A 23682-nucleotide genomic window follows, 5' to 3' on the forward strand; every position below is an offset into this window, starting at 1 on the left:
CTGTAGCCTATCCAGTGTGCAATGGCACTGTGGAAACATGGTAGGAATCACCAGAATGGGACATAGAGACAAGAACTGAGCTCATGCTGTGAGGGAAATGGTGCCGATTGACTGGCCCACAGCATGTCACACATCGCCGCACAGTCCGGGACACCTGTGTTGAAAACCAGTGTGGTGTCTTGAGTCTGGACCTGAAAGTCCCCAGCGCCCAACAAATCCATTTTCCTGGAGCCAGTTCTGGCGATGGCAACCCTGTGTTCGACAGAGAAGGACTGCTTGGCTCCGCGGGGTTTCCATGGGTCTGCCTTTTACGGAATCAGACCAACAGGCCTTCCGTCAGTAAGGTCATGGGGTGTGAACCGCCAACTTGAGTACACACCATTTGCACCCTCCAGGCACCTTCCCAGACCAGCCCTCTTCCCTTGGCTGTCCAGGCGTCCTGTGGAAACCAGGGGCTGCCCACACATGTCCTTGTTGTTGCTCCCAGCAGAGCGGAGGCGACAGGCTTTGTCCACACATGGACCGTCCAGACAGGAAGAAGGATGAGCAGCCCGGGGGCCCCAGTAGCAGCCGCCTGGCCTATGGCGTCCTGGACACCCCGCCCTGGTACCTCTGCATCTTCTTGGGGATCCAGGTAATGCCACCCAGGAAGCTCTGGGTCCCAGAGGCTGTGCTGCCAAAGGTATACCCACTCTCACCCAGGCCACACCGGCAGGCCTGACCCATGGCGACCCTGTGGGCATTGGAGTGGAACTGAGCACTAGAGGGCTTTCGGTGGCTGGGCTCTTTCGGCAGCAGAAAGCTAGGACTTTGATCCTAGGCTCTACTGGGTAGACGCGACCCTCCCACCTCTCGGTTCCCAGCTGAGCACGTTCACGCTTTGGTCCCCCAGGACCTAGTTTGTGACCATGGGAAGCGTCTATGGCTCATGCTGGCCTCAAGGCGCATGCTCCTCTTGTCTTTCTCACCAGGATTTGGGAGTGGGGTCAGGGGCTGGAGGAGGGGCTCTTTCAGGCTGACTTGATCAGTAGGTGTAGGAGACCAACAGGACCTTTTTCCCTGGGTGGGGTTCCTTGTGATCCTGGGACAGAACGGAGCAGCGCGCTACTGGTCAAGGAAGGACGATGTAGCAGTCTGCCCCTGTAAAGGGGACAGCCTTGCGAGTCTCATGGGGGATTCGGCTTTGTCCTATAGGGTCACGATGAGTTGGAATCAACTCAGTGGGAGTGGGTTTTGTTGGTGGTGGAGGATGGGAGAGGTACTGGGCCAACTTGGCTTACTTAGAGCCACCCCCCACCCCCCCACCGCATTCTTTGGGATTAAACGATTTAAGAAACCATGGGAGAGAGTGAGCCATGTGTCACAAAATTGGTCACACGTAGTGTCACGGGGTCTGATTTCAGATGGGAAACCAAGCCCTGATGGACGCCTGGCTAGAGTGGCCTGTGTGGACTGACCAGGTCACAGGGTCTCTGCACTCCTTTCCTGTATCTCAGGAGGACATCGGAGCAGTGGGAACCCTGTCCAACAGCCCAACACAGACACACAGGCCTCGCTTCTCCCGTGCTGTCCTCCCTAGGGGGCAGCCACCTCCTAGTTGACCTGTATGATGACCTTTTGTTTTTGTTTTTATTATTTTATTGGGGCTTGTACAATTCTTATCACAATCCATCCATCCATCCATTGTGTCAAGCACATTTGTACATTTGTTGCCCTCATCATTCTCAACATTTGCCTTCCACTTTAGCCCTTAATATCAGTTGTTCATTTCCCCCCTCCCTCTCCACTCCCCCCTCCCTCACGAACCCTTCATAATTCATAACTTATTATAGTTTTGTCATAAGTTACACTGTCCGACGTCTCCCCCTGCCCTCTTCTCTGCTGTCCCTCCCCCAGGGAGGAGGCAATACTTAGATTCTTGTCATTGGTTCCCCCTTTCTACCTCACCCTCCCTTCACCCTCCAGGCCTTGCCCCTCTCACCACTGGTCCGGAAGGAGTCATCTGTCCTGGTTTCCCTGTGTTTCCAGTTGCTATCTGTACCAATGTACATCCTCTGGTCTAGCCAGATTTGTAAGGTAGAATTGGGATCATGATAGTGAGGGGGAGGAAGCATTTAAGAACTAGAGGAAAGTTATATGTTTCATCATTGCTACCCTGTACCCTGATTGCCTTGTCTCCTCCCCAAAACCCTTCAGCGGGGGGGGGGGTGTCCAGTTGCCTACAGATGGGCTTTGAGTCTCCTCTCTGCATTCATTCACCTTTACAATATTTTTTGTTCTTTGATGCTTGATACCTGATCCCTTTGATAGCTCGTGGTCACACATGGTGTTGTGCTTCTTCCATGTGGGCTTTGTTGCTTCTGAGCTAGTTGGCTGCTTGCTTATCTTCAAGCTTTTAAGACCCCAGACGCTATATCTTTTGATAGCCAGGCACCATCAGCTGTCTTCACCACCTTTGCTTATGCACACGTTTATCTTCAGTGATCGTATCAGGAAGGTGGGCACCCACTGATCTGATTTTTAGTTCTTTGATGTCTGATAACTGGTCCCTTCTACACCTTGTGGTCAGACAGGCTGGTATGCTACTTCCATGTGGGCTTTGATGCTTCTGAACTAGATGGCCTCTTGTTTATCTTCAAGCCTTTAAGACCCCAGATGCTATATCATTTGATAGCCGGGCACCATTAGCTCTCTCTCTGTATGACCTTTTGGGTTAGCCAAAGAAAACACAACAAGTGGGGAACTTGTGCCTTTCAGTGGGAGCCCAAGGTCTTCTCCTCATCGTTCCCTACATCTTGTTCCCACTTCCCATTCCAATGTTGGAGAGCAGTAGTGACCATTACTGGTAAAGCTGTTCCAGAACATTCCCTGAACAGATCAACCATGACTGGTTAAATAGTATCTGAGGGGCCTTGGTAGTGTAGTAGATGAGATGTTGGGCAACTAACTGAAATGTCAGTAGTTCAAGCCCACCGACTGCTCCACAGGAGAAGCAGGAAGCTTTCTGCTCCTGTAAAGATTTATAGCCTCAGAAACCCAAAGGTTGCCCTAGAGGGTGGCTATGAGTCAGAATTGACTTGATAGCAGTGAGTTTGGTTTTTGAATTATCTATCTGTACCATCCACCCATTTTCCATTCTTCCTTCTATCCACTCATCCATCCACCCATCCATCCAATTTCTGTCTAATCAACCTCCTTTATCGCCAGTCTCCTGCTATGGATTCAACCCTGGCCTGTCCTCTCAGGGACTCAAACAACCCTTGGCCAAGAGCTCACTGCTCACGCTCAGCTCTTCACGTCAGTGGCCCTCCCTCCCTGCGTACCTGGTTTTAATAACAAGCCTCATGTCTTGTTCTGGGTCAGTATCAATCAGACTTGATGGAGGGAACCGATGCCGTTGGGGTTTCCGCCTTGTTCATAAGCTCTCAGCACCCCACCAGCTAGGTTCTTGCCTCATCCTCCTGTGTTCTGTCCAATGGGGGGGGGGGGTTGCCTAGGGTAGTGGGCCCCCTGATTCTTACTGTTGGTCCTCCTCACCCCTGCCTGGCTCTGTCTCAGGGAGGGAGGATGGCCCCTAGGGGGAGAGCAGGCTGGGCTGAAGGTCTCTCTGCCCTTTGCTCTGCCCACAGCACTTCCTCACGGCCCTGGGAGGGCTGGTGGCTGTGCCACTCATCCTGGCCAAGGACCTGTGTCTGCAGCATGACCCCCTGACCCAGAGCTACCTCATCAGCACCATCTTCTTCGTCTCTGGCATCTGCACTCTCCTGCAAGTGTCCCTCGGCATCAGGTGAGTGAAGCAGCTTGCTGTGCATTCCGTTGCTGCCCTGCCTGCATCATTACTGGTGCTGCCAGCATGTCCTGATTCATCGCAAACCCACGCATAAGGGGCCAACGTCAACCAGTTCCTTTTGGGACAATGACTCTATGACTTATTTCCTTCTTTTTTTGACACTTCCTGCATCATTTAGTATTTTGACCATAGAATCTTTCAACATTGCAACTTGATGCTTGGGTTTTTTCCCTCAGTTCTATCAGATTCAGATACACAGAGCGTGTCCTTCCTGTTTGGTTTTAACTGTAGGTCTTTGCGCATTCCACTATAGTCCTCTCCTCTGTCTTCTCGAGCTGCCCTGTGAAAGTTCCTGCTAGCTCTTTTACTTCTTCGTTTTCCATTTGCCTTACCAACTTTATGAGGATGAACGGATATGCCAGCTGATTCCTGCTGACATCCCCTTGGATCTGTTCTTCCTTTGCTGTCTTCTAGATGATCTCTTGCTTTGTTCATGTGTGATGGTCTGGGTGTCCTGTCATGGCTCAGCAGGTCTCCTAGCATTAGTGTTTAAGGCCTCAAATCTGTTCTTGATACAACTCTTCTTGATATGAATTGTATGAGATGTGCATGAAGTGCCAATGAAACGGTTTTTTAAAAAAAGATGCTCTCGAAATTCATGTGGGCTATATTGGTTTTCATGGCCTTGTTCAGCCTCAGCCTGAACGTACACACGAGCGGTTGATGGTCTCTTCCACGGTCACTGTGGACATTAGCGGAGGAGATTGAGCTTCTCCATCACCTCGTCTCACAGAGACAGTCCATTTGATTTCTGTGTATCCCACCTACAGAAGTACATCTACACCATCGCCTTCCGTGCTGTTGATAAACAGTATTTGCATAGAAGAAGTCATTGGTCTTACAAAATTCTATCCTGCGAATCTCCCACTTCGTTTTTCTTCCCAAGGTCATAGTTCCAACTATTGTTCCTTCCTCTGTTTCCGACTTTTGCGTTCCAATGACCGATAATTATCCGTGCGTCTCGGTTGCGTGTTTCACCAATTGCAGGCTGAAGGCATTGGCAAGATTCTTCGGTTTCTTCATCACCAGCTCTCATGGTAAGAGCCCAGGTGGCGTAGGGCTTACCAGTTGGGCTGCCAGCCAAATGGTGAGCAGAGCAAAATCACTAGTCACCTGCAGGGGACAGAGGAGGCTTTCTACTCCCGTAAAGAGGTGCTGCCTCAGAAACACACAGGAGCAATGCTAGCTGTCCTGTCCTACCGGGTCACGGGCAGTCAGCACGGACTGGATGGCAGGGCGGGGGTTTGGAGCCTTAGTGGTTGGTGCATGCATTTGGATAGTAGATGTGTTGACTGGATTTCCTTGTCTTCGGATCAATACTATCTTATCCCAGACAGCATTGTACTTCAAGATAGATTTTGAAATGTCCTTTTTGACCACGAAGGCCGCTCCACCCCTCTGGACTCTGTCATTGCTGGCACAGTCAACGCGATGGAGGTCTGAATTGACAACATCAGTCCAGTTCAGCCCACAGATGCCTCAGAGATGGATCCTGACGGATCCCATTTCAGATTTGATGGCTCCCAACTTCATGTGATTCATGCTTTGTGTCTTCCCAGCCCCGGTCCCTAACAGCTGTTTGCAGTTGTTTCTTCTCTGCGGAGTCGTGTCCCACCCAGCCAATGGAGGTTCTGCGGGCTTCGCGCCATCGGCGTGATGCTGCTTGAGCTGACTCTGAGAAGGCAGTTCTTCCTCAGTCATATTTTGGGTGCCTTTCGGCTTGGTGGGGGGTGCTCATCTTCGACACTATGTTCTGCTCCTGTTCATCAAGTTGTTAGCATCGGACAGTGTTTCCATGGAATTCAGAAGGTTTTCAGGGGCTATTCCTCTGCAGTGGACAGCCTGCTCCTTCTTCATAGTCCGTTCTTAGTCTGGAAGCGCTGCTCAAACCTGTCCACGCTGGAGGACCCCGCTGGCATTTGAAATATTAGTGACATAGATTCACCATCACCGTAACATGGAAGTCACCACAGTTGGACAAACTAACAGATAAGTGGTTTTAACTTTACAGTTTCTAGTGTAGACTTCTTCCTTACCTGCTGCCCCAGGAGACCCGGGCCCCTATTTCCTTCTTCCTCTCTTTTCCTCTCACCCTCTCTGTGAGCCAAGATTCTTCCCAACCCCCACCGAGGCATCAACTGAGTGCAGGACTTACTCTGATCAGCCTCCCCTCCCGTGTCCTAGAATGTAAGCTGAGTAACAGTGGCTGGTGGCAGTGGAATTGGTGGGGTCTTTGGCCTTCTTGCCAGCTACCCGGGTGGTCTGCCTCTCACCCTATGCAGAGTTGCAGACTCAGAGAAGTTCTGTATAGGGTGGACCTCACCCCCGCCCCACCACAACCGCAGTTAAAACCTGTGATGCTGTCCGTTCTAATTGTAGAAAAAGCCTCAAGGCTTATACTGCAGTCTTGATCCTGTACTATGAGGCCGGACAAATCGGCCACCTCCTAAAGGCTTCCGTAGCAAAACAAAGGACTTAACACAACACTATCGAAGCGCCCCTTGCAACGCCACTGTTGCGAAATCCCTGGGTGTTGGCACAGCACATGCGCAGGGACCGTCTCCCCACACGGGTAATCACAGCCCCTGTGGACCCACCCCTGTGGCACAAAATCAGAGGTTCAAACACAAGAATAAGGATCAAGGGGCTCACGTGAATGAAAAGCACTGACCGTGGCCAGAAAGAAGGAGCTACAATTAGGAAAACCATGCCGATGTCCTCAGGTGAAGATGGGGCAGACATAAACTTGAATTTGTCTCTGTCCATGGAATTGGGTGTGAGAAGCTGTAAAATCAATCTAACTGATAAGTGATGAATCAAAGGCCAGGTAGGTTGGCTTGTCTTACCTGTAATATAAACCATTGCTGTGGAGTATTTATCTGCATCAGAACTTAACAATGTACATTTCCTGATTAGAAACCGAAACGGCCAGCTTTGCAATAAGATTTCACAAGGTCTTAGCAATTAAAAGCACATTAGGCTATCACTATTGCTCTGGGTGTGACTGCTAATTAGCACCTGCTCCGTGTGGAGCGGGCAGGCAGCTGTGTCCTTTGGCCACCCGGAAGGCAGCCCACCTGAGTGTCCTACTTCCCTCAATGCTCACCTCTGAAGTCCGTGAGAGGGGACACACCACCCCTTCTTCCTTTAAAAGACCATCGGTTTAGAAGGCTAGAGAAATAAAAGATGGACTAGACCAAATTCTCAATGGAACCCTGGAGAGGTAATGGGTGAAGCATAGAGCTACTAACCACAAGACCAGAGGTTCAAATCCACCAGCAGATCCTAAAGAGAAAGAGGAAGCAGGCGGCTTCAATAAAGGTGGCCAGTCTCCTAGTTCCTAAATGTTTTCTCCCCGCTCCCACTATCATGACACGAATTCGACCTTGCAAGTCTGGTAGACCAGAGGATGTACACTGGTACAGATAGGAACTGAAAATACAGGGAATCCAGGGCGGATGAGCCCTACAGGACCAGTGGTGTGAGTGGCGATACTGGGAGGGTAGAGGGAGAGTGGGTAGGAAAGAGGGAACCGATTACAAGGAACTATATGTGACCTCCTCCCTCGGGGACGGACAACCGAAAAGGGGGTGAAGGGAGACGTCGGACAGGGCAAGATATGACAAAATACCAATTTATAAACTATCAAGGGTTCATGAGGGAGGGCGGAGCGGGGAGGGAGGGGAAAAATGAGGACCTAATGCCGGGGGCTTCAGTGGAGAGGAAATGTTTTGAGAATGATGAGGGCAATGAATGTACAAATGCGCTTTACACAATTGATGTATGTATGGATTGTGATAAGAGTTGTATGAGCCCCTAATAAAATGATTTTAAAAAAGGTGGCCAGTCTCAGAAGCCCTAGGGAGCAGTGCCACTCTTTCCTACGGGGTCACTAAGAGTTAGCAGGGACTCGACAGTGGTGGGTTTGTCTTGATTCTTTCAAAATGCCATTCCCCACCGCTCATCTGTCAGTGTGGTGCACCGTGGTTGCTTGGATGTTGCTGAGATGCTGGGAGTTCTATCACCTGGTTACTCCAAATATCAACAGGGCCCCATGGTGGACAGGTGCATCAGGGCTTCTATACTAAGACAGGCTAGAAAGAAATACCTGGCCATCTCTCTGAAAAGTAGCCAATTTAAAATCTGTGGACCACAGTGGAAGATTATCCAACTCCCTTACTTTGGATAGGTCATCAGGAAGTTGTGCCAGACTCTCCAATAAGCAAGGGCAGAATGGACTTACTTAATCGTACTTGGTAAGCTGTAGTGACCATTCCAGTCATTGCACTACGCCAAAAAGCCTGCTTCTAGTGAGCAGTGTATGCAGATATAGAAGATGAAAGATACACTCTATAGATGGGGCTGGCTCCCATTTTAAGATATAAGGCCTACTCAAAGAACAAGTAGTTTTTACAATGTGGCCCAACTCAACTCTCACCTTCAGGAGGTGATCGCAGAAGACTTGTGGGCCATAGTAAAGAGTGGGGAAAGAGTCCGTTGGTGCCAGGCTATCATAAAGTATAGTATCTGGAGTTTTACTAGTTTGCCCTAAAATAAGGGGTCATCTAAAGGAGCCATCAACCGGGTCCTTACAGAAGAAAGCACACCAACCCAAGGATTTTCAATTAAATCCGTAATCAGAGGAGGGGGCTGTATCAGAGCTTAACTTCTATGCACTTGGTTTGCAGAAAGTTATGGTTTTCAGTAAAATTCTTAACTCCAGTTTCAATCTTGGCACCAATCCAGCCTCCATTGAGCTTATTCTGACCATAAAGCTCTGCCCTCTGGTACCGCTCATTTTAAACGCCCCTGACCAGGCCAGGAGGGGCAGTCTCTAAACGCAGATTGGAATGCCAAGGTCACATACTAATAAGTCATACTCTGATCAAGGGGGTCAGAGGGCCCCAGAAGCAATCCTGTAAATGGTTATAATCTGCAATAGTGTATATTATTCCAATCGTAGGTCTTTCCCATCTACAACTGGGATGGATTGATCTAGCACCGTGACGAATTTCCTGTTTTCCATGGTCTGTAATTAGCCACATGACCATGAATCTCTTGAACACCATTGTGGTCTCATGCTAATGATCTCCCTCATTGGAATGATTTGTCTTTGTCTTATCTTTGTCCTGTTTAAGACTTAATAAAGGATCTCCTTAAAAAAATAAGTACCGTATATACTCATTATAAGCTGAGCTTTTCAGCACGTTTTGTATGCAGATTTTGTGGTAAAATTAGGTGCCTTGGCTGGGATTCAGGTCGGCTTATGCTCGAGTACATACATACAGTATCTTTTTAAAGATTCTGCGTCTGGGTATGGCTGGCCTCTCTCTTCATATCTCCCAGCATCTACCTATGAAATCAAAGCCTTTTTTCAAATTTACAATCCCTGACGGGGGTGGAGTACACAGTAAACAAGATAGAGCAGGGTTTCCTCACAGATGTGAAGTCAATCACTGCAGATTAGTAGGTGAGCACAACTAAGCTGTGTCTACCTTGCTCGCTGGGGTATCTGCACCTGTTGGGAAGGATCGATCTATAGAGAAGGGCATCATGTTTAGGAAGGAGGGGGCCAGCATAGACAATGGAGACCACTGGCTAGATGGGTCCTTAACACACCAGGTGGACTTGAGCATGCTGATGATCCTTGGGATGACAGACACTGGGCAATGTTTCATTCTATAGAATGAAAGCCAGGGTTGATTTGAAGGCAACTATCTCCCACCCAATTTGAACTTCAGCTCCACAATCATTCATTGTTTTGATCTGGTAGCTTCTTTTCCTGGACTGCTTGCAAGTGATACATTTCTCTGGGCAGTACTCCAGGCCAAAGCGAGGACTCCCCGTCCCAAGTGCATTTGGAGGTTTGATGCTGGCGTGCAGACAGATTTGCTGAGTCCACCCTTGTCCCTTGGTCCTTTCCATCCACCATCTTCCTGTTGGCCGAGACTTGCCCTTTCTAAGCGCTGCTCCTGTCTCATCAGTGATGCGCAGCCACCTTGGCTGTGTTCACAGAAAGGTCCCCAGAAGCCCCACTGGTGCTCTGGCTTGAGTAGGAGTGGTGGGGCTGTAAGGGATGGTGGAGTGAGTTGGTGATCGGCACATCAGAGGGGAGCGGAAGAGAGCAGCATTCAAAAGACAGCAGCTGGTACATTTGCTTCCTCTGCCCCCAGGTGGCACACATGGTTTGCACGGGGTTGCTAACCCAAAGGTTGGCAGTTCAAAGTTGTGGAAGAAAAGCCAGTGTCACTTGTGGAAGAAAAGCCCTGGCGGTCTACTTCTGTCCATTTACAGCCATGAACACCCCTTGGGATGTTCTGCTTTGTATCACATGGAGTTGTCGTGCATTGGAATCAACTATCGACAATCACTTTACCTCCAAGGAAGGGATGTGGTGCAGTGAATTGCTTAGTATGTGTGTTAGTCTGGGCAGACTAGAGAAACAAATTCATGGACACACATATGTCTATAGGAGAGAGTTCTATATAAAGGGTAATTGTACATTAAGAAAGCATCCCAACCTAGTCCAGTCCAAGCCCGTAAGTCCAATATTATCCCATATGTCCAATAACAATCTATAAAGTCCTCTTCAGATTCACAAGCTACGTGCAATGACGCGGAATGCAGGACGATCACAGGCCAGTGGGTGGAAAGTCTTTGGATCCAGTGGTGGTGTGAGCATCTCAGCGCTGGCAGGGGTCTCCAGGTGGCTTCTCCAGTTCTCAGGGCATGGGGCCTATCAGCCTAGTGACATCTGTCTTGTCAGTAGAGTGTCTCTCAGGGAGTGAGCAGAGAGTCTCTCCCGCCTCCAAGGAGGAATAACCAGATTTCCCAGGATTCTCAGGAGAAAGCCACGCCCACACAGATACCTCATTGGCTATGATCTGATTGACGGACTAGACTCCACCCCTTCACTCTTAATCCTCTCAAGTCCCAAACTGACACCAGATTATGTAGAAAGCACAGTATGGCCCTTCTAGCCATAGTCCTTGCAGCTCCTACAAATGACTAGGTAGGACTGTGCAAATATGAGGTTCTTGTAGTCCACTGAAGGGATTGGATAGCTTTCTAATCATGCAAATAAGGTGCACGGCACCCTCGTGGGGCTCGGGCCTTGTAAATAAGATGTATGGAGCTCTAACATAGGAATTGGTCAGGATTGCCATTCTGCCACGTTTAAAATGAGTCATCGCAGAGGTGGAAAGGGAGGCCCTTATGACCACCAAGAAAGAGGAGAACCTGAGAACACGGGACCGAGGGGCTCCTTGATCCAGTGGACAGAGAGCTGTGACACTGGAGACAGTGAGAGACAGCGAGAAGCAGCAGCAGAGAAAGGGCAGCAGACAGACAATACAATCAAGAGATAGGCATGAGCCAGCGTGGTGGGCTTCCTGGCACATGCAGTGAGAATGCTGAGTGCCCCTGGGCAGGAGGCTTGCTGATAGAGAGCAAGGTGCCTCGGAGCACTTATTGGCAGAGTTAAAAGAGCTTTGTAGCATTTGTTTAAGCAGGGCAGAGAGAGGCCTGCTGGCTAAAAAGAAGCTGATCAAAGAACTGGATTCTGAGGATCCCTGAACCTGAGTTGTAACCCACTACTTCCGCAGTCAACCCCACCATTGTGAGTACTGTCTGTACAACAACTATGAAGCCAGCCAGCCCAGCAGAGAAGGAGGGAGTGCCGTGGGAAGGACAGTTGGTATCAGATGTATTTATTTTTACATGGTTGGAGAGTGGAGGCATGTCCGATCGTCCATCATAGGAATCAACCTTGGACAGTCGCCTCCACCTAGACCCTTCTAACCAGGTGTGTGACAGGCTTCCCCACCATTTATTTGCTTGACAAACGAGCTCAGTGCAAAGATGAACATGTACTCGTTGTCCTTGAGAGAGGTGACTGGACTCTTGAAGGGCCCGGGAGTCCTCAGAGCATAGTGGGATTGTTGCTGGGGGCCTCGGGGCCAGTTTTCCCACGGTGACTTTCAGCAGAAGTCAGGCGAGATCAAGTCTGACGGTCCTTGCTGCTCTGGGGCATCCTGTCCGTCCACCTTCCCAGACAGATATGTCTGTTCTTCTGGAACTCCGTGCCGTCTTCAAGATGTGTCGGAGAAATCGGAAAGTACTGCGGCTTCCTTGTCAAGCAGGGCAAACGTTAGATGAAAACTACCTGTCCCTGTCTGAAGGGTAGATGTCAATGCCGAAATACAAGTCGGATGAAGATTCTCTCGTGGCTATTGGGTGCCAAGGCGTCGGTTTGGAGGATAGCCATCTGGGAAGGACAGAAGGACACACTGCCCGGTCCACGAGCCGGGCTGTGCTTGAGTCCATTGCTGCAGCCGCCGTGCCGCTCTCGCTCACTAAGGGTCTTCTCGTGCCCTCTCTCTTTTCCCAAACATGAGGTCCGTCTTCAGGGTCTGGTACCACCGGACAATGTGTCCAAAGTACGTGAGATGAGGTGTCACCACCCTGGCTTCTAAGGGGCATCGTGGCTCTCGCAGGAAGCAGATAGTCAAAGCTCCTTAAAAAAAATCTAATCGGATTTCCTCACTTTAACCATTTCTAAGTGTCTTTCTCCCCAACTCCCCTAATTCTAATGTCCCGAGTGGCCAGACTCGGCAAACCGTCGCAGCCTCGGACCGGCTACAGGAGAAGGCCGTTGGAGGTGGACCTCTCCTGGGCTGCGCTTACCACAAAGGGCAGGCTGGATGAGCAGGCGCTGTGGGAAGTCCTCACAGAGGCCAGGGCAAGGGGCACACTGAGGACAGACCACCAGCTGTGGGATAAGTGGGCTTGCAGGAGAGGCCAGGGACTTCTGTCGCTTGTGGAGAACCAGAGACCCGGGCAGGCTGGATCTGGGGCCATGCCCCTCTTCACAGTAGGGGACTAGCTGGAGAGCATACAGAGGGGGGACCTGCCCATGTGTGAGCTGGGCTGTAACCTGGGCCCAGGGGTGGGTGGGGGACTGTCCAGGCCCGAGGTGAAGGACCGCAGCCACTTAGTGTGTGTGCTGAATTCCCTGCTCTCTCCTCCAGGACTGGCGAGGGATTCTCTCCTACCTGTTCCACGTTGGCGGGGTTCACAGGTTCCCGCCAGGACTGGAGAGGGGTCTAGAGTCTCTTCCTGCATCCCTCTCTTACCTGTTCAACGTTGTTGGGATTCATGGGCCCAACAAGAAGCATGGCAGGCGCTTCTGAATAACCCTGGGGCCCTGTGTCTTCTCAAACACAGCTAGGACTTGGGATCCGGGACACCTGCTCTTGGGGCCTCTGGGTGCCAGGGGACCCTGTGAGTGACCCCACCCTCTCCTTCCAGGTTGCCCATTCTGCAGGGAGGGACCTTTGCTTTCGTGGCCCCCTCCCTGGCTATGCTTTCGCTCCCGGCCTGGAAGTGCCCCGACTGGACCTTCAACGCCAGCCTGGTGAATACCAGCTCGCCGGAGTTCACCGAGGAGTGGCAGAAGAGACTCCGAGAGGTACCGACCGGGGTGAGGGGCTGAGGGCTGCTCGCCGCCGGGGCAGGTCCTGGGTTCTGAGCTCCTTCTGCAGGTCAGACAGGCCAGGAGCCTGCCCTCAGACAGCGAACATTCTAGAGCCTAGGTTCCCAAACATATTTGGCCGACCTCCCCATTTTGAGAGAGAAAAAAATTACTCAGCACCACCCCCACCCCATCCCCCGGGAATTAAAAGCTGCGCATCAGAGCCCTAATCTAAGATAGCATGTCTGGATCTACTTTTGCACACACACACACACACACACACACACACACACACACACACACACACACGGAGCACTGTGATGTGTACGTGAGCTGGGCATGGTGCGAGGGAGGGAGGGACACGTGCCAGCAGGATGATGGAAATGGAAGCCGCAGGGAGAAAGTGTGGCTGTGCCGGGGCGGGCATGGCAAATTAACGCCAGGAAACAATGCTTTGGTGAACGGGACCCCAACGGGCCCTGTAACCTTCCACCCAAATCACAGAAAGAGTTTAAAACATCACCCCAAACACCCTCACTTCCATAAGTAAGTAGAGAGAGAGGCTCAGAGAGTGGTAACGAGCAACGAGAACACTCACAAGGGTGATGTCAAGGGAGGGGTTGGGGACATGCCCAGAGTCCACTTTACCCAACCTTAAAGGCGGCTGCCATCTGAGAGAGAGAGAGAGATTTTGGTGGTGGTGATGGTTATGAGAGAAGCACCCATTACCAAGCACTAACAACTTCCCTGGCACCTCGAGGCCACACATTCACAGGCACCGTGTTGGCAACTGTCCACAGTGGTGGTGGCGTGGGCTGCTGTTGAGTTAGTCCTTGCCTCCCGGGGATTCCCTGACCCGTGCCATCCTCCTGATGGCGTTCAGGTGGGGCTGTTGGGACCCAGCAGGTTCTGATTTAGTTGGCCTGCAAGCTCAGGTGAAACCCACTCAGCATTGCAGGAGCATGCCAGCCTCCACTGAGGGGCACACCCTGACCGTGCTGGAGGCTCCCGGCCAGGAATGGAACCTGAAACTAGACTTCACGCAGACACCAGTGTGCGGGCTGGCTCAGCCCTGGAGTTGTCCGCTGAGCCCACCTGCTTTGGACAGTTGGACCCCATACTTGCCAGCCACCAAACTTGATCCTACTGGATTCAGTAGTCCCCTCGGGGACAGGATGGACGGCCTTGAGGCACTTCTGGAGTTTGACCAGGCTCCAGCGTCTGCTTATCCGAATGGCACGGGAGGGAGTCAGCACACTCTGAGGCCAGGGGCTCCTGGCAGGGGACTGGCCACACCCTTGGGGACAGGAGACAAGCTGCCGCCTCCAGAGGCCAATGCCCTCACCTGGCCTGGGTTTCAGGGCTGTAGAGGGTGCCACCTGAGAGGGGGAGGGGCACTCAAGAGCCTTAGGCAGGATCTTCCTTTCACGCTGTTCCCGAGAAGTGACCTATGAGCTCATAATTTCCCCAGAACGCATGCTCAGCTAACAGGAGACTCCAAGCACCGGCCCACAAACCCGCATCCCGTTTGGAAGCGGCTGCATTCACCATGTTCCCTCTGGATCGGATTTCCTTAAGACGACAGTGTGAGGTGTGGTCTGGTTTAGACAATCAACTCGGATGGCAGTCTCCCCCATCCTCGACTGAAGCCTGAGTAAGAAACGGTGCTCAGAAGCACGCTCTTGTTCCCACCTTACTTAAACGTGGGGTCATTGGCTTTAGGACCCAGCTGGTTCTTCCTGCCACCAATCTCTAGTTCCTCCTTCCACCATCTCCCCCCTCGCCACCTTCCCCCGAACTGGAGGCCCTTCTTGGGCCACGGCTGAGCTCCTGCTGAAGGAGAAGGTGTTGAGTCTTCTCTAGCTTTCCACCAGCGGGCCGCCAAGAATCACACTGCCGAACCTTCCTCCGTGTCCTTCTCCGATGGTTTTCTCAAGTGCCCAACCAGCATCGAATGGTCCCTGTGAAATCCTCTCCACCCGGTAGGGTGGGTCCATCACACCAGAAATGCCAATCCAGCCCTTAACTCCCACGTGAATCACTTTCAGGTGCCTTGCTATTCTATGATTCCCACTTTAAGGGACATCATCTCATCCCTGGTCCTGGGAAAATAAGGTTGGAACGGAAAAGGATAGTAAAGATGAGCTGCTGCTGGGTTGGTTCAAAACAAAATGCAAGCTCAGCCCGGCCCGCCCCTTCGACTCATTGCTAGGCTGAGCCCATCACTGCCCGTGTCTGTCTGTTTCAAAGAGGGGAGGGCATCTTCCACCCCCACCTCCACCCCCATGACCTCCTCATGACATGTCCAAAGCATGTGAGATGAGGTCTCACGGTCCTTGCTTTAAGGAGCATCTGGCTGTATTTGTTCCGAGACGGATTTGTCTGTCCTTCTGGCGGTCCACGGCACCTTCGTTCTTCACACGCGCTCTGTCTTCTTCGTCTCTTATAAGGGCACGCCTCATGGACGCGGGAGGCAATAGAAACTAATACCGTGGTTCAGGGCAGGCGCCTCTTGGTCCTCAGAGTGACATGCTTGTTTACGAGCGGTCCTTTGCAGCCGATTCGCCCAGCCTAATGGATCTGATTTCCACTCTGCTTAGTGATCCTCACGTGAAGGTGCCGTCCATCCGGAATGCCGCAGCCTCTGACCTTCCTCAGTAGGTGCCTTAGCTCCTCGGCACTGTCAGCACGCAGGGTCGTGCCATCTGCTGATGGCAGGTTAACAGGAGCCCCGGGGATACAGTGATGAAACAACCGTTTCTGAACGACAGAAACTTAGATACAGCCTGTATCTAAGACCAACATCCTCTCCACTGGACCAATTGTGGCCTGCTTGCCAGATTCAGCAGCTAGCCCCTGGGGTCCAGCACCAGAGTCAACGAGGGGATGCCATGGGTGTTTGGGGGGTACAGCATCAGCCACATCATACACACTGCCCACTGGTCCACTTAGTCGTGTCTCACTTCTTCCACCGGCACCTTCTGAAGGTGGGGCAGCCTGTTAGTGCTCCCTCTTGTGAGTCCACCCTTAAGCTCCAACCTGGGCTTTGGGATTCAAAGACTCCTCCGTGGGGCCCGAGTTGTGCTCCCAGGCCCTCCAAGCTCATTCTGTGCCAGAGATGACCATGTCCATTTGAGGAGCAAACTGTCCTGCCCTGTCCCTTTCCAACATCACGCAGAGACAACTGGGTCTCTGGTCTTAGGGCTACCGGTTCATTCAGTAGGAGCTCATCCCAGCCAGTGCCCAAGGGAAGAAGAGGTCATTCATTGTCTTTCAATGGGGGAGTGGGGAGTAGTTGCCTCAGGCCATGTCTACTCCAAAGCCAAGTCAGGCCCCATCCAGCCTAGACTCACCCACCCACCCCACATGTCCAGCATCCAGAACCTTCTGCTGTCCTTTTGCCCTTTCTTGTGCATACAGCCATCTGGTTCATACACACACACACACACACACACACACACACACACACACACTCTGATACCTAGTCCAGAAGTGCACCTGCCCGCCGGGCATGCTCAGTGGCCTCATCAAGGCTCTTTGCCTCCTTTCCTTATCTCAGGACGGACTCAGAGTGAACTCAGAGTATCTCAGTCATTACAGGGCTGTTCCCTGGAGATTCAGCCCCAGATCTACCCCAGAGTTCTCCCTGTCATGTTGCTGAGTGCGGGTTCTCGACGGCGTGATTGGCCACCGGCAGAATGCCTTGTCCATGTCAGAATGTCCTTCCTTCTCCGTGGTGCTGAGGAAGGAATCTCAGTCCATGGGTGGGCAGGTGTGTTGTGCTCCAACCCAACCCAACCCCGTGACTGTCAAGCGGGCTGTGGCTTATGGTGACTTCAAAGGACAGAGCAGAACTGCTCCATCGGGCTTCCAGGGCTTCCTCTTCACAGAAGCAGAGCGCCAGGTCTGGTGGGCTCCATCCGCAGCAGAGCGCTTAATCACGGTCTCACCAGGATCCGCTTAAGTTGGTCAACCAACCAACCAACCAACCAACCAACCAACCAACCAACCAGTCCAACACCCCAGACTTGTGGCCACGGGATGCATTCTGATTTTCAGGGGCCCTGCAAGAAGAACAGAACTGCCTCACAGGGTTTTTGGAAGGGGAGGAGCTCATGTTTCTCCTGCTGGTGGGTTTGAGCTGCTGACCTTGTGGTTAGCAGCCAAGGGCCTAATCACTCCACTGCCAGGTATCCTTTTAACTTTCTTGGTAAATCCAAAGACTTAAAATTTATTTTTTTTTAAATTGTGGATTAGGTGGGGGTTTATGTTTCAGATCACCGATTTTGTATTCAACAGCTTCCACTACTTGTTAAATGCCCTGAGAGCTTGTCCTGTCCTCCCACCCTCCACACACACACCCGCACACTCACACATTGCTTTAGCTTCTCCTTCTGTGGAATACTGTCCTTCCCGTCACTCCCGTTGACACCTATCATCCTCAAACCTAGCGCTGCATCTTTCCTCCCTGGCCTTTCTCTGCTGGGTCACCATCAAAGTCTCTCTCCTTTGAGATGAAAACCTTCCTCTTGAGTTTTCCCCTTATAACCATGTTCTCATACAGTATTTGTCCTTTTGTGATGGACACATGTCACTTAGCATGATGCTCTCCAGGTCCACCCATGCCAGGACGTGCTTCATAGCTTATCATGACTCTTTAGCCATGCATATCATTCCACTAATGGAATGATAGTCCCATTAATATTCAGTGATGGGAATTCCAGAACACTTCACTGTGCTCCCGTGGAACTTGTACGTGGATCAAAGAGGCAGTTGTGCGGACAGAACGAGGGACTCCTGCATGGTTCAAACTCAGGAAAGGCTGTGTCAGAGTTGTGTTCTCTCAACATTCTTATCCAATCGGTATGCTGAGCAATCATCACAGAAGTGGATTTCTGTGAAGAAGAATGCGGCATCAAGGCTGGAGCAAGGCTGAATAACAACTTGCAGTAGGCAGATGACACAACTCTGCTTGCTGAAAGTGAGGAGGACTTGAAGCACTTGCTGATGAAGATCAAGGATGGCAGCCTTCAGGATGGATTACAGCTCATTGGAAGGAAGATCCAAACCCTCACCACTGGACCAACAGGTAGCATCCTGATCAATAGAGAAAAGACTGAAGTTGTCAAAAGACTGTGTTTTGCTTAGATCTCTAATCAACGCTCATGGAAGCAGCAGTCAAGAGATCAAACAATGCATGGCATTAGGTACATCTGCTGCACAAGACCTCTTTAGAGGTTTGAAAAGCCAGGAGGTTCCTTTGAGGACTAAGGTGCGTCTGACCCCCAAGTCATGGTATTCTCCACTGCCTCACATACACGTGAACGTGGGACATTGAAGAAGGAAGACGGGAGGAGAATCAGCACATTTGAATTGTGGGGCTGACGAAGAATCTTGAAAATATCCATGGACTGCTCAAAGGATAAACAAATGTCTCGGAAAAAGTAAGGCCAGCACGCTCCTTAGGGGCAAGGATGATGAGACTTTGTCTCCCGTGCTTCGGACATGTTGTCAGGAGAGACCAGTCCCTGGAGAAGGACATCATGCTTGGTAAAGTGGAGGGGCAGCGCAAAAAGAGGCAGACCCTCGACAAGATGGACGGACATAGTGGCTGCGACAATGGGATCAAGCATGGGAACGGCGGTGAGGCTGGCGCAGGACAGGACCGTGTTTCGTTCTGCTGTGCACAGGGGTGCTGTGGGTCGGAACTGACTCGGTGGCAACTGCCAATGACATCATCCCATCGCGTGTATGTCCCAAAGTTTCTGGACCCATCCTCCCAAGGATGTCTAGGTTGTTTCCATCTTCTTGCTCTTGTGCACAGCGCTGTGATGAACCTAGGTGTGCATGTCTGTTCATGTTCCAACTCTTCTTTCTTCAGTGTGCACACCCAGTAAAAGGTTGACTTAGCCATATGGCCTTTCTATTCCCAGTTGTCGAAGGCAGGCCCCACAGCGCTTTCCACGGTGGGTGCACATTCTTATGCTTCCGCCAGCAGTGGATGAGGGTTCCAATCTCTCAGCAGCCTCTTGTGATTTGCTGCCAATGCCGATGGGAAGTGGTATCTCGTTGTTATTTTAATTTGCACATTGTCCCTGGCTAGTGAGTGCGGACATGTCTTCATACGTGTGTTGGCCATCTGGTTCTCTTCTTTGGTGAGCCATCTGTTCATGTGCTTAGTCCACTTTCTAATTGGATTATTTGTCTTTATTTGGGTTGAGGTGCTGTAGTTTTCTATAGATTTTTGAGCTTAGTCCCTTGTCTGGGGTGTCTTTGCCAAAATGGTTTCTCCAGTCTGGGGGGTCTCTTTTGACTCTTTTGTTGCACAGCGAGGAGCCCTGGGGGTGGAGTGGGTGACAAGTTGGGTCGTTAACTGCACATTTCAAAACCATCCGTGGCTCCCTGAGAGACAGAAGAGGCTTTCTGCTCCCATGAAGAGTCCAGTCTCGGAAACCCACAGGCGCAGTTCTCCCTGTCCTATGGGGTCGCTGTGAGTTGGAATTAACTTGATACCAGTCGGTTTGATGCACATAAATGTCTTAATCTTAGTAGTTCCCTGTCATTTAGTTTGTGCTCTGCTGGGTGTGTGTGTGTGTTCTCGTGCTTGGTTGTATGTTTATTCCATGTATTAGAGCCCTTGGGTTTCTCCCTATTTTCTCACTGATGATCATTAGAGCTCCGGATTTACATTTCGGCCTTTAATCCATCCTGAGTTCATTTTTGCATATGGGGATGCGGTGTGGTTCCTGTCAGAATCTTCTGCAAATGGACATCCAACTTTGCCAGCACCAGTCGGTGAAGAGGCTCTCTTCCCCATTTAATGTTGTCTGAAGGCTGAAGGATCTCCTCCTGGGTTCTCTAGTCTGCTCCATGCTTGACGTGCCTGTCACTGGACGAGTGCCAGGCTGTGCTGAGTCCTCTGCCCGTGTAATGGGGTTTGAGTGAGAGGCCTCCCACTTTGTTCTCCTTAAATAGATCTTTGCTGATCCTCGAGCTCTTTTCTCTCCATATGAAGTTGGTAATTGATTTTTCCATTTCTCTAAAGAATGAACCTGAGATCTGGATTGGGATTGCATTATATTTATAGATTGCTCTGTGTAGCATTGATATTTTCACAATAGTAAACTTTCCTATCTGTGAGCAATGAGCATTCTCTCATTTATGCAGGGCGCTTGCTCTCTTGTAAGAGGGTTTTGTAGCTTTCTTTGGTTTGTCTGGTTAGGTTTATTCCTAAATATTTCATCTTTGGCGTAGCTGTTGTAAATGGCATTGTTTTCTTGATTTCCTTTTCAAAGCTCTCTTTGTTAGTGTACAGGAATCTGATTCATTTTTGGATGGTGATCTTGAGCTTTGCCATATTGCTGAATCTTTTGATGGTTTCCAGCAAGTTTTTGGTCAAGACTTTGAGTTTTCTACGTATGGAATTATATCATCTGTAAATAGAGAGAGTTTTATTTCTTCTTTGACAATTTGGATACCTTTGACTTCTTTTTGTTGTCTAATATCGCTGGCTAAGGAGCCCCGGTAGTGTAGTGGATTACATATTAGGCAAGATTAGCAGTTCAAAACCACCAACTGCTCCTCAGGAGAAAGATGAGGCTTTCTACTCCTATAGAGAGTAACAGTCTTGGAAACCCACCAGGGCAACCTTGGCCTACAGGGGTGCTATGAGTCAGAATCAACTCGATGGCAGTGAGGATTTTTGTTTAGTTTTCTACACTTTCAGCACAATGTTGAATAAAGGAGTTGATAAAGGCATCCTTGTCTGGTTCCCCATTCGAAAGTGGAGTGCTTCCAGTCTCTCCTCATTGGGCAGGATGCTGGCAGTCGGTCTTGCATATATGACCTTGATGGCACTTGGGCTTAGGGGTTGGACTGCTAATTGCCAGGTTAGTGGTTCAAACCCACCAGCTACGCCCAGATGGGGAAAATGAGGATATCTACGTCCGCAGTGATCTACAGTCTCAGAAATCCTACACAGGGTTGTTATGAGCAAGCATCGACTCCTAGCAGTGGGCTTCGGTTTTTGGAAACCTTCCTCTAAAGAATTCTGGGGTGTTGATTTCCACCATGTCAAAACGGCAGTCTGGGCCTCTTCAAGGTACTTGTGTTAACTGTCCTTTGAGTTTGGGAGGCAAAGCAGTTTTAAGGGGGCACGATCTGGGAAGCAGGGTGGATGGGGTAAGCTTTACTGAGGGAATTGCTGGGCAACAGCCTTTCCACCCTAGAAGAAGGAGCAGGTGGTTTGTTGTGATGGGAAATCCCTCAGTGTAACTTTCTCACATTCTCGGCCCTTTTCTCGCTAATTCACTTTTCCATTTCCTTAAAACGTCTTCATGATCATCTTATGTCCTTCAAGATAATCTATCGATTGACCCCTCGGAGTCCTCCAAACAGTTGCCATAAACTTCTGCGTTGACCCCTCTGCCTTGATTTTTTTTAAATTTAGTCATTTTATTGGGGGCTCATACAACTCTCATCACAATCCATCCATTGTGTCAAGCACATGTGTGCATTTGTTGCCATCATTATTCTCAAAACATTTGCTTTCTACTTGAGCCCTTGGTATCAGCTCCTCATTCCACCCCCTCCACCATGAACCCTTGATAATTTATAAATTATTATTATTTTGTCATCTCCGCCTTGAATTTTTCTGGCCCAGCAGATCCCAACAGAAGCTGCTATTTTGATTGGACTATTTTTATTTTTAAGGTCCCTTAATGAGACCAGTGTATCACTGAGACAACCTGCCTGCGGCTGTTTGCTGATCACGGAGACATGTTTAAACACACACGTTGAAATACATGTGTGCACGTATGAACTCAAATCTTAGGAGCAATCCTTTTTGACTTACCTTTGTATGACCCTCCCCACCCAAACCTGAAAATATGTGCTGCTTGGCCCTTTCTAAAAATTTGCTGACCTCTGTGATCAAGCATGGGCCCAGGAGCCTTCTCTTGCCAAGGTTGGTCAAGCAGGCCTCTCTCCTGCCCTCCCACAGTGCAAGCCCAGGATTCTCTGCGCTGCATCATTGCCGCTCCCTCTGTTGCCCATTGCTTCTCACCGGAGCTGTCACAACAGCCAAATTCCTCCACGTTGTTAATTGATGGATTGACTGGTTTGCTCTTGGCATCTACGGGTAGACTCTCCAGGTTTCACGGTGTTATAGTAAATCACTCGGGTTTCCGAGCTTCAGCTGACCAGGGCGTTGCTGTGGTTGGTAGGGGCCATTGAGTCACAAGGACCCCCTCCCCTGCCCTGCCCCACCCTCACGGCCACTGCCATGTCTGAGCCTTTGGTTACAGCCATCTCCTTGAGGGCCTGCCTCAATCGCTGCCCCTTGACTTCACCAAGGGTGGTGTCCTGTTTCCAGGGACTGCTCCCTCATGACCACATGTCCCAAATACGTGACACGGAGTCTTGCCATTCACCCTTCTAGGGAGCGCTCCAACTGCGCTTCTAGGACGGATGTGTTCATCCTCCTGGTGGTCTGTGTACAGTTAACACTCTTCGCTAACCCCGTCACTCAAATGCATCACAACACCAGTTATCGGGGAAGGAGAGCTGCATCTAAGTCCCTTTGAAATGCTTTCATTTGCTTGAAAATAAACCCCACGACCCAACCCACTGTGCTAGAACTGCAGCCCACCAGCCAAATCTGGTCCACTGCCTCTTTTTATGCCAGAGGGGTCGGGCGTCAGGAGGAATACAATGATAGTGCGGGAGTCGGTGGAACTCCATTTGTTCCAAATTCATGTTCGAACACTGAAAAGTTTGAGAAGTGAGCCTATTTTTCCCATTAGAAATAACAGAAAACCAAGTAACTGGTTCTGAGGCCCCAAATTACACTGACAAACTCGTTTTCCCAGGACTTCAGGCCACTGGGGAGCGTTTCCACCTTCTCGAATAGCACGTCTCAGATACGCTACTGCCATTGGGCTCTTTCTGGTTTATCCAACCTAACAGTCACTTTCCAACCTCGTCGACGGTCTGGGTTCTTTAGCGATTTCACACCTTTCGCTGCATTCGCAGCTCTAATAAAAACTTGCCCCCGTGTTGAAAATATTGAGTTAGCTCTGTTGTATTCAGTTGCCAAGTCAGAAGACAAGCGCCAACCTGATTCAAATTTCACAAGGATGATTTTCTTTCTTTTTCAAACACTTTGTGGAGGGCTCGTGCAGCTCTTGTAACGATCCATACATCAATTGTATCGAGCGCATTTGCACATATGTTGCCATCGTCATTTTCTAGACATTTATTTTCTTTTCAGTTGCCAAGTCAGAAGACAAGCGCCAACCTGATTCAAATTTCACAAGGATGATTTTCTTTCTTTTTCAAACACTTTGTGGAGGGGTCGTGC

The 23682-nt window shown here is 50.3% G+C and overlaps 1 protein-coding gene across 1 annotated transcript in view; it reads left to right on the forward strand.

The window, feature by feature from the left end:
- The first annotated feature begins 517 nt into the window (after positions 1 to 517).
- Positions 518 to 23682, forward strand: part of LOC101650762 (solute carrier family 23 member 1-like) — a 33127-nt gene continuing 9962 nt past the window's right edge. Inside the window, exons 1-3 of the mRNA XM_004707898.2 lie at positions 518 to 634; positions 3630 to 3787; positions 13160 to 13319. Of these exons, the coding sequence (XP_004707955.2) occupies positions 518 to 634; positions 3630 to 3787; positions 13160 to 13319 (435 nt within the window). The remainder of the gene's footprint in view (positions 635 to 3629; positions 3788 to 13159; positions 13320 to 23682) is intronic.

This window comes from Echinops telfairi, unplaced genomic scaffold, assembly GCF_000313985.2.
Source record: "Echinops telfairi isolate 266 unplaced genomic scaffold, ASM31398v2 ScPeMD7_23;HRSCAF=83, whole genome shotgun sequence".
NCBI lineage: Eukaryota > Metazoa > Chordata > Mammalia > Afrosoricida > Tenrecidae > Echinops > Echinops telfairi.